General features: G+C 42.1%; 1 protein-coding gene across 1 annotated transcript; it reads right to left on the reverse strand.

Annotated features, from left to right (window-relative positions):
* Positions 1-195: 195 nt before the first annotated feature.
* On the reverse strand, positions 196-7,145 carry rasal2 (RAS protein activator like 2). Its single transcript, XM_042498442.1, has 5 exons — positions 6,822-7,145; positions 6,021-6,119; positions 4,185-4,739; positions 3,569-3,713; positions 196-734 (listed from the first exon to the last, which is right to left on the reverse strand). The coding sequence occupies exons 1-5, from the start codon at positions 6,885-6,887 to the stop codon at positions 493-495; spliced, it is 1,107 nt and encodes a 368-aa protein (XP_042354376.1). The 5' UTR covers positions 6,888-7,145; the 3' UTR covers positions 196-492.
* Positions 7,146-10,728: the final 3,583 nt, after the last annotated feature.

A 10,728-nucleotide genomic window follows, 5' to 3' on the forward strand; every position in this document is an offset into this window, starting at 1 on the left:
ACTACAGGTGTGAATGTGTTACCTTTAACTACAGGTGTGAATGTGTTTCCTGAAACTACAGGTGTGAATGTGTTACCTTAAACTACAGGTGTGAATGTGTTACCTTAAACTACAGGTGTGAATGTGTTTCCTGAAACTACAGGTGTGAATGTGTTTCCTGAAACTACAGGTGTGAATGTGTTACCTTCAACTACAGGTGTGAATGTGTTACCTTTAACTACAGGTGTGAATGTGTTACCTTAAACTACAGGTGTGAATGTGTTACCCTAAACTACAGGTGTGAATATGCACTGGCACTGAAGGTATGTATATGTGAGTGTGTGCTGGGACAACAGGTGTGAATGTGAAACTGGATTGCGAGTGTCAGTGTTTATAGTTGACTGGGGCTGCAGGTGTGAATGTGTACAGGGACTTCAGGTATAAATGCTAAGAAATTATGTACCGCAAGTGTGAATGTGACTATGTACTGGGAATACAGGTGTGAGTGTGAACTCAGACTGCAGGTGTGAATGAAAAGAGCTGACTGGTACTGTAGGTGTGAATGTTAGTAGTTGACTGTTTTAGTGCAGGTGTGAATGTGCACTGGTACCAGTAGGAGTTGATGATCTTGCAGAAGGCCAGCTCACAGCACATCTTCAGGTTACTCTGGTGTTCAGCCAGTTCACTGCTGGAGCATCGACTGGGATCAACCTCACAGTTCTCATCTGACTCGTACAGAGCTTTGATGAACTCACCTGGTGACACACACACACACACACACACACACACACACACACACACACACACACAGGTTAGTAACTAAACTTATTACAGTGGCAAAAGTTCAGTGCATCACGATTCGAGAAGTTTACGGCGAGCTGTGCGCCCTCAGTCTGCGCTGTCAAAGGTCAAACCAAAGAAATGCTTCGATCAACAGTTGTCGTTAGATTTTACTAAAAACAAATGTTGCAAGTTCATCTCGTTACCCTCCAGCAGCCTCGCTCATATTTACTCCACTTCTGCCTCTTTTATTCCGCTCCGACTGTTTTTCTTTTTGTTTTTATTCATCCTAAAATTTAAAATATCCCAAAATCCTAGAAATGTCATAAAATCTTAAAAAATGTCCTTAAATCACAGAAATGTCCAAAATTCCCAGAAATGTCCTAAAAACTGAGAAACGTCCCGGAATCCAAGAATAGTCCTAAAATCCTGGAAATGTCCTAAAATCTGACAAATACCCAAATACCAAAAAACGCTCTAAAATCAAAGAAATGTCACCTTTAAATCCTAGAATTGTCCTAAATGAGAAAAATCACCTAAAACCCTAAAATCATGTATGGAGCTGCTGTGCCTGGCCGCTGGCCTCCTGTCATTTCCTTGACTTCAGGTTTGAAAAATGTGATTCAAGCGTTCAACAGTTCTGATGCGTGTGCAAAGTTTGAAAAGTTTCGAGCATCTTCAGCCTTTTAAAAAAACACCCTCAAAGACGCCAAATAAAAACCATAAATAATAAAAACCGTGATTTCTTAAGGGTCTTCCGGCTCTGACGATTAAATGCTCCATCAGTTTTTCGGAAGCTCTCCGTCAGCAGACAAACGGTTTCCAGACTTTGGCGCATCATTAAGCTTTAACGAGTCCCTCCGAGTGTTTGTTCAGCGGGTGACGCAGCAGAACGACTCGGTGAATATTTGTTGAACGTCAGCTGAAAATAACGCAGCGGCTGAACATGCAGAACAATAACTGAAAATAAAAGAGCTCGGCTGAAGAACCCCGCAGAGGACTCGTGTTACCTAACACGCCGCAGGAAGTCAGAAGTTATCGTCTATTTTCAGATGTGACGCTATAAATACAGTAATGAGGGTGAAAATATTTGTGTTTTTGACTCTGAAGTTTTCCTGCTGATGACTAAGTCATGAGAGCCGACGTGATGAGTCTGAGGTTTGTCGGTTCGCGATGACAGCAGGTCTCGCGGGTCTGTGACAGTTTCTTCTTCTTCTGTCACATTCGGGACTATTTTGGGTCTTTTTATGGCGTCTCAGAAACATTTCACAACATGCGAACAGAGGAGAATCACTCAGAGGAGGATGAAGATGATGCAGCAGAACGGAGACATAACTACTCTAAATTTAGCATTCAGCAGCCCGTAAAAAATAATAAAAACGATTCATCAAGACTTTTGATCTAATTTAGGATCGACACGGTACTGCTGCAGGCTCATTTTTTAGAGAATTAACACCAAAAAATATTTAAAAAACCAAACAGCAAAATATACTTGAGCCTCTGAAGATGATTCACTGCTGCTGGAATCTCTGCTTTACTGATTATCGTCACCATCTGAGAGACATTAATTATTAAAACAACATAAATGAACATTTTCCACAGGAAACGCCTCCAGAGAGAAATGAAGCTGTTTGGTTTCTGCTGGAGTCACTCTGTCGTTAACTGCTCTCTCCGACTTTCTGTTTTTACGTCTATTGTTATTGTAGATGTTCACTTTGTAAAGTTCGCTTTAAGTTTAAGCTGAAATTGCGGTTTTATATTTTGCCAAACATTAAGATGTCACAGTGAAGGTGACCTTTGGCCTTTTGGATATTAAAAATAAAATCATCTTTTTCTACTATTTACCATTTATGTAAAATTTCTTCTAATTATGGTCTGAATTCTTCGATCACAGATCACAGTGACTTCTGACTACCAAAATTTCGTCACTTCATCCTTGAGTCCATGTGGACATTTGGGCCAAATTTGAAAGAAAAGGAAAAAAAAATCCCTTAAAATGTTCTTGAGAATGAGCCCAATGATGTCACACTGATTTTTCACCGCCAAATTCTGATCAGTTCATTGTTGAATTGAAGTATGATGTTTGTGCCAAATTTAAAGAAAATTCCTAAGGTGTTTTCTTAAGATATTTCATTCACTAGAATGATCCAGATGCAAGGTCACAGCGACCTTTGACCACCAAAATCTAATCAGTTCATCCTTGAGTCAAGGTGGACGTTTGTGCCATAATTGAGGAAATTGCCTTAAGGCCTTCTATAGATATCATTTTCTAGAATGAAACAGAGTCAAGGTCAAAATGATTATGACCTCTGTCCACCAAAATATAATCAGTTCATCCTCGAGTCCAAATGGACATTTTTGCCACAGTTGTGAAAAAGATTCCCTCAAAATCTTCTTGAGATATCGTGTTCTTGAGAATGAGAACCAACAACATCACAGAGACTTTTCACCGCCAAACTCTAATCAGTTCACTTGTAAATGGAAGTTTGTGCCAAATTTGAGGAAATTCCCTAATGGCCTTCCTGAGATATACCTCTTACAGGAATAAGAGAGCTGCAACATCACAGTGACCGAAATCTAACAAACTCATCGTTGAGTCCAAGTGGACGTTTGTGCCACATTTAACAGACTTCCCTCACCGCGTTCTTTAGTGTTCACAAGAATGAGGCAGACTGACCAACAACCCAAAAACATAATGCTGCCTGCTGCAGCATTTGCAGGGTGAAGGCATAAAAACCTGTGGACAGACGTGTGTGTGTGTGTGTGTGTGTGTGTGTGTGTGTGTGTGTGTGTGTGAGCTGAGACTCACCGAGTGCGTCATGCAGGTATTTCTGTCCCACCAGCTTCAGATACTCCTCGATAGCTTTGGTTGCGAGCGTGTTCTCCCTGAAGATCAGGACATCGTGGTCGGCGCAGCGGTCCACCTCCGACATCACCAGGTCTGTCAGGAAGTCCTGAACCAGAGGAGGCGGAGGAGGAGACGGAGGAGGAGACGGAGGAGGAAGAGGAGGAGGAGACGGTGAGTGAGTGGACAGCAGCTGTCAGTCATGTGAATGTTATCACAATGTGAAAAGTGGATTTATTTGTATTTCATTTTTGCTTTTTCTAAAGACGTGTGGGCGGACTTTCACAGGGCTGACCCTGTTGCTATGGATGACATCATGTTTCTGCGCTGTGATTGGTTGACAGCGACACAGATTGAGATTTTACATTTTTTGAGAAACATTTTTTGGCATGAATTTTCCAAATACATTTGGTTATGTTTTAGCTGTGTATATTTAGTTTTCCAAAACTTTTCCATGACTTTAAAGACCCTGTTTTACTGCAGCTTCATATTCACGGTGCAGACATGACGGAGCTGATTCTCGGACTCTCGGAGAGCGAATAAGCAATTGCGGGCTGCCGATTGGCTGCTGGACTCTGACCTTTGCCCTCCCGGTGCTCTGCAGGATGTGCACGAGTGCGCACGCCATCTCCTCCTTGTTCTTGACGCTGATGACGGGCTCCAGCACCGAGCACAGCATGGTGTAGTTGTTGGTGACAAACTCGGCGAACTCCTTGTACTGCTCCATGGGCAGGATGGAGATGGTCTGGAATCGGGACTTGATGCGGATCGACGGCCCCCCTCCCTTGGCCTTGCTGGTGGTGGGCGTGCTGACCGGGTACCACTTCTCCACAAACTGCCGGCCCATCACGCCCGACACCGGGATGTTCACCAGGCCCACGTAGTTGTTCTTGTCCTTCTTCTTCTTCTTGTCCACGTCGCGGTAGATGTGCACGGTGATGCTGTGCATGGCGGGCAGGCTGGAGAAGTCGAAGTACTCGCCCCAGAACAGGCTGTCGTGGCGGGTCTTGCTGGTGGTTCGTGCGTACAGGACGTCGTCCAGACACAGCTCGCAGAAGTACTTCTTCTTGGGCGGCAGGTCTTTGGCTTCGATGATCCACAGACGCAGCAGGTTCTCCGCCCGCCGACAGTTGTCCTGCGACAGAAACAGCCTCCGTTAACATCAAGGAGGAAAGAGGAGGACAGTTCTTGATTCTTCACCCAAAAAAATATCAATTCTACTTCCTGCGTTTAAATAATCTTTATTTTTAACTTTCAGTATACTTATAGTATTTTTAGATAACTATTTTACAAATATTTTCTGATAGTTTCTCTGAACAGAAAAGTAAGAGAAAATATCAGAGAAATTTAGAGAAATTCGGACTGGACCTTTAAAGTCCATGTTTACGTTTATTCGGACTGACACAATAATTTAACGTTTTCTATCACGATGTAAGTGTACTGATTGTCTGTGTTTGAGCGCCACATAAAAAATCACAGCTGTCCCTTTGAGCTCCTCCTCTTTCGTCCCATCGACCCATTTAGGGGACTTTGTGGGGAGACAGCACATCAACATTTAATGCCACATTCAAGTGTTTCACATCATCTGAAAGCTGAGAAACTGAAGATTAATTCTCAGTCTTGTGTTTGAGTTTTTCTCCTCATGAATCTATAATAAACGTGTTTCAGTTCGGCATTTAGAAAGTTTAGAGTTACAGGAGCTCAGAACATTATGGTGGAAGTAAATGACGGACATTCTCGTGCTCAGTGAAGTTTTATAACTTGTAGCAGCGTTTTTTGGGGTCAATCTCATTTGTTACACAGTATTGGTGCTTAATTTTAGCATTTTTACCACTCGGGAATGATAACATTTTTTAAAAATCTTTAAAATACCTTTAAAATACCACAGAAAGACAGCAAGAGCAGCAGAAAAACCCCTGCTGTCAAAAACCTTAACCCTTTAGACAGTAAACCTACACACACCGAACCCAGAGGTCACTACAGGTCATTTTACACAACGAGCTCCGTTTAAAAACCGTGGCGAACGCCATCTGACATGAAGAAAAGTGAGTCTCAGCTTTACATTGAGTCTACATTTTCTTCTGCGTTGTATTTCTTTTTTCTAACATTTTTTTCCTGTGTATTGTTCTTACATATATTTTTTTCTTTTGTGTTGTGTTTTTAAAATTTTTCCAGTGATTTTTGTGATTTTTAAGTGTGCAGGACTTTGTTATTTTTTTTAATTATTTTTTTAATATTATTATTTCATATCCAGTTGATACAGTTCCTGTTTGTGGACGCACCGTGTGCAGAGCGACCCGTGACTAGGAGAACTCGTTACAGCGACAGACACTGACGCTGGACGAGGACGGCGGTGTCCTGACAGAGTGGAGGAAGTGTGTGTGTGTGTGTGTGTGTGTGTGTGTGTGTGTCTGACCTTATTGGGCTGAATGGTTCTCCGCAGGTTCTCCATCCACTTGTCTCTCTCTGAGGCTGAAGTGCAGCTGAAACACTTGCTGCCGCCCGAGTACGTCACCTGACAGGTGAGACAGAGAGACATCATTAATATAATTCATCACGTGACAGCAGCGAGGTGACAGAAATGTAAAAACTCCTCTCCATGTGTAAAGTGATGGAAGTTTATGAGAACAAAAAAAGAAGAAATAATTTATGAAGCAACATTTCAGTTCTGTATTTAACAAATTACTAAAAATCAAACGTATCATATCTTACCTTATGTTATCTTATCATTTCGTATTTTATATGGCATTGTATCTTCTTTTATCATGTCGTATCGTATCGAATCGTATCGTATCGTATCGCATCGTATCGTATCGTATCGAATCGTATCGTGTCACATCTCACCGCATACATTGGCTCTTCCTCCTCTTATGCGATTTATCACATACTGATTTTCTCGATCCCTTTTTCTGTATCATATTATCACTTTACCTTTATTTAGTGTTTTTACTACGTGTTTACATCTTTATATCGTTATTACTTCACACTGCAAATAAACATTAACAACATTTCTGTTTTATTTACAGTTTATTCACTTTGCAATTATAGTTTTCTTTATATTTTAACTGCTGCACTATTGAATGTGTAATTTTGTTTTTTATACATTTATGTTTAACTGTAACTTGTTTTTCTGCCCAGTAAATAAAGTAAACGAATAAAGTCGTGATCTCGCTGCTTGCTGGCTGAGTTTGATCCTGAGGCGGCAGAACAAACTCACCTCGAAGCAGAACTCCTGTCCCAGGATGCTGCTGTGCAGAGGTTTGATGAACACGTCCTCCTCCATGCTGAGGTCCAGAGCCTCCACGGCGCTGCCCGGGCTCAGCAAAGACTCATGGGAGGTCGACTCCTTCAGCTTGGGGAGCCCGCGAGATCTGGAAGACAAGAGGGACGTTTAAACACAATCCAATGAGGCGCAGGTTCAGGTCTTTAGGTCACAAAGACATGCGAGAATGACACGGCGCTGCCGCAGGGCACCACGCAGGTTTTCTGATATCATGACAACACCATCAAACTTCGAGTGTTTGAGCCGTCACCACAACCCCTGCTGCCCGCAGCGAGGCAGGAATACCTACGAAAAACAACCACAGAGCCAGCTGAGGGGAGTTCCCCAGAGCATCCCTCCTCCTCCTCCTCCTCCTCCTCCTCCTCCTCTGCTCCCACCTCGACCCTCCACGCAGCTCCGTTCACCACAGAGCCGAGCAGGGCGCCGTCTCCACCTCTATGGAGCTCCCCCGTAGTCCAGTGGGTGGTAAACAAGGTCCTGGGACGGGCCAATCGCATTGGGCCTCTGGGAGCGTTTCCATAGCAACAGCCTCTCCCAGTGAAAGCGGGAGCCAGGCAGCAGAGCGTGACACAGCGAGCAGCAAGGCAGGCGTTTAACTACAGACCGCCCTCGGGAGGGCAGACAGAGCTGTCAGGGGTTAATGAGCGGAGGTCAACGGAACAACTGCAGCTTCATCAGCAGGAGAAGAAGAAACTTTCCAAAATAAAGCATAAATCAGCTGAAAATCACAACAAATGCTTTAGACCCTGAATATAACTCAGAGTTATCTGGTCACAAAATACTGAACCTGCAACTATTTACTGCAAAAATATTAAATACAAATATGTGAATATAATCTGAATAAAGTGATTTGCTCGTGAATAGTTTTTGTCCTTTTAGTCTCCATAAGATCTCAGAGACATAAAACAGCGTAAAAAAAAAGGCATCTTTACTTTCAAAATCACAAAATGATCCCATTTATCAGCCAAAAACTGGAAGAAAAAGAAACGACAAAAACAGAAATTATTGTTAGATTTTGAAATTTCCTTCAATCATTGAACACATCACGTCTTATTATACAGGTTTGTAAATATATATAATAAAATCTACTGATTAATAAATAAAATCTACTGATTAATGATGGAAACGTCTAATTTTGTTGTACTTCAGTAAAATCTGAATGTTACACACAGGATGTAAAAACTTCTCCCCTCGTTGGAGACTCATCGTGTGGCTGTCAGAGACACTCAATGACTTTTCAGGAGATCACAGTGTGCCTGTGTGTGTGTGTGTGTGTCTGTGTGCCTGTGTGTGTGTGTGTGTGTGTGTGTGTGTGTGTGTGTGCGCGCGCGCGCGCGCGCGCGTGCGTGTAATCCTCCTGCTGTGTCCGGTGAGTTACGTAAACTTGGATTAGTGGGCTGAGATCAACGCTGATGCTGTGACATCATCAGACTGACAGCTTCAACCAGTCAGATCCAGGCATGGAAAGTAACTGAGTACATTTACTCCAGTACTGCACTTAAGTACAGCTGTAAAAAAAGTACTTTACTTGAGTATTTTCCCGCCCTGTTGCTTCACACTCGTACTTCTGCCGCATCTCAGAGTGAAATTTTGAGTTTCACTCACGAGACAGCGGCCCCCATAGATGTCTCCAAGAGGACAAAATATATCAAATATAATAAAAAAATCAAACTATCAGAACCCGTAAACCCAATCCAGAGCAGCACCATTGATCCAGAGCACACTGATGTTAATCATCACAGCTGTCAATCATGTTGCCACACCAACAGCATCAAAATACTCACTGAAACTAAACTGATCAGAAACACATGAAGAAGCACGAGTGTGATGAGAATGACCCAAAATGACAGAAACCGTCAGAGAGAAATTCTGATTGACTCGTATTTGACTCTGAGCTTTTACTTTGGTGGGGGGCGGGGTTTATGGTACCGCATTGTAACAGAGCGCCAAAAAAAAACACCAAATGAGGGAGTCCGCGTGCTGGAGCGGGACCGTGAGCAGGATGTTGCACATGTCCACGCCGGATCGGGCTGTTGGACATGTAATATCATAATGAAAATACCATGTTATTATCACAATTTTAATTCAGTGTATATTTAAGCCATCATTTCCCTGTTCATGATCTTTTTATTTTATCCTGAATTGCGCAGTAATTTGAAAAGTCTGTTCAAATGTGAGAGCTGTTGATTAATCATCAATAATCGGTCTGATGATCTATGACAATAATTGTGATTTCACCCTGAAGATGGTTCACGGCAGAGGTATTCAACTAATTATTATTTATGAAACTTTCCAGCATTATATAAAAATGAAAAGCTCCATCTGAAACAAACTTCAGGTAAATTGAAGCACATTGTGCTGATAACAGGCCAACCTCTCCTGACTGCAGGACTCTGACTTCAGCTTCTGTCAAACTTCTGTGCTGTTAATCATTTTACTCAGGAATTAAAAACTTTTGAGTCGGCCTACTTCTCCTATAGCTGTTAACAGTCTGCCGACATTCACAGTTAGAGAAAGGCTGAAAATAAGCTCAAGTGCTTGTGGCCCCGGGCCCCCAAAACATCACATCTGCCCCTGGTAATAATAATGAGAGCTCAGCGCGAGGGGCTGGATGAGACACGGAGCGATGCGTCCTGGTGTTTCTAAATAATTCATCCAAAGTCTGATTAAAGCTGAAACTAACACAAAGTCGTCTGTAGAGTCTAAAGAAGTCACTTTCACCTCTGCTGATGTGTCTGTTTTAGTGCTGTGGCTGTCAAACACTCAGCTGTTCGACAGTCAAAGTCCTTCTCTGCATTTGGTTCTCCGCAGCGTTATTCTTATTATCATTGGCTGTTCGTGTTGTCTGTCAAAACATGGCTGAAATGAGTTCTATCGACATTCTATCCACTACGTCTCATGTTTCAATCGAGGAAAAGTTATTTCACGGTTGCTATCGTTATTGTTTTATCGCCCAGCACTACTCATCAGCTGAACAAAGTGGGAGTGTTCGGAGCAGTAAAACACACACACATGTAAGCACACACACACACACACACACACACACACACACACACACACACAACACACAGTTTCAGGAAGGGCTGGTCTCCTGCATTATGATGGAAACTTGATCCACTGCTGTCAGAGGAAGAAGAAGAGAAGGAGGAAGCACTTACTGAGCTCTGACCACACACACACACACACACACACACACACACACACAATATGTGACAGTCCTTATTTTTCTCCACTTCTTAAGGTACTTTGGATAAAGTAAAAATTTTTTCAGACCTGACAGGGCAGCGAATACTTTTTTTGTAGTCAGCTGTTAAACCTTTGAAACCTCAGCAGATTGGCTTGTTTCTTTCCAAAACATGGGATGGTTGCAGTTAATAACTTAAGAAAAAATGACAGAAAAACTAGCATTTTTTTTTAGAAAGTATGTGAAAATAACTAAAACATTATCGATCGTTTTAATTTGTTTAAAATACATGAAGATTACCTAAAAAAGAGCAAAAGTATTGTTAGAAAGTACATGAAAATGGCCTAAATCTCAGCAAAAAAAGTACTCTAAACTTGCATTAAAAAACTCAATTTGATCATGGTACTTGAACACGAACAGTCCTGATCATAAATAATCTTAATCATAAAAATCAAATATTCATTTTCATTCCAGAATTTTAACCCTTAAAATGCCAGGTTTTTGTTATGATGCCACTATGTTTAAAAAACACTCCTCCTCCTCAGTGTGTGAGTGTAGCTGCTGACAGTCTGGGATATGTCAGCGTGTGAGTGTAACTGCTGACAGTCTGGGATATGTCAGTGTGTGAGTGTAGCTGCTGACAGTCTGGGATATGTC

This window comes from Plectropomus leopardus, chromosome 12 (genome assembly GCF_008729295.1).
Source record: "Plectropomus leopardus isolate mb chromosome 12, YSFRI_Pleo_2.0, whole genome shotgun sequence".
Classification (NCBI taxonomy): Eukaryota; Metazoa; Chordata; class Actinopteri; order Perciformes; family Serranidae; genus Plectropomus; species Plectropomus leopardus.

Excerpts from the sequence above, each read along its gene's own strand:
- rasal2 (XM_042498442.1), bottom strand. The coding sequence starts at position 6,887 with ATGGAGGAGGACGTGTTCATCAAACCTCTGCACAGCAGCATCCTGGGA. Across the intron at positions 3,714-4,184 it reads AGAGCACCGGGAGGGCAAAG|GACTTCCTGACAGACCTGGT; the intron begins GTCAGAGTCCAG and ends CCTCTGGTTCAG. Across the intron at positions 735-3,568 it reads ATACCTGCATGACGCACTCG|GTGAGTTCATCAAAGCTCTG; the intron begins GTGAGTCTCAGC and ends GTGTGTCACCAG.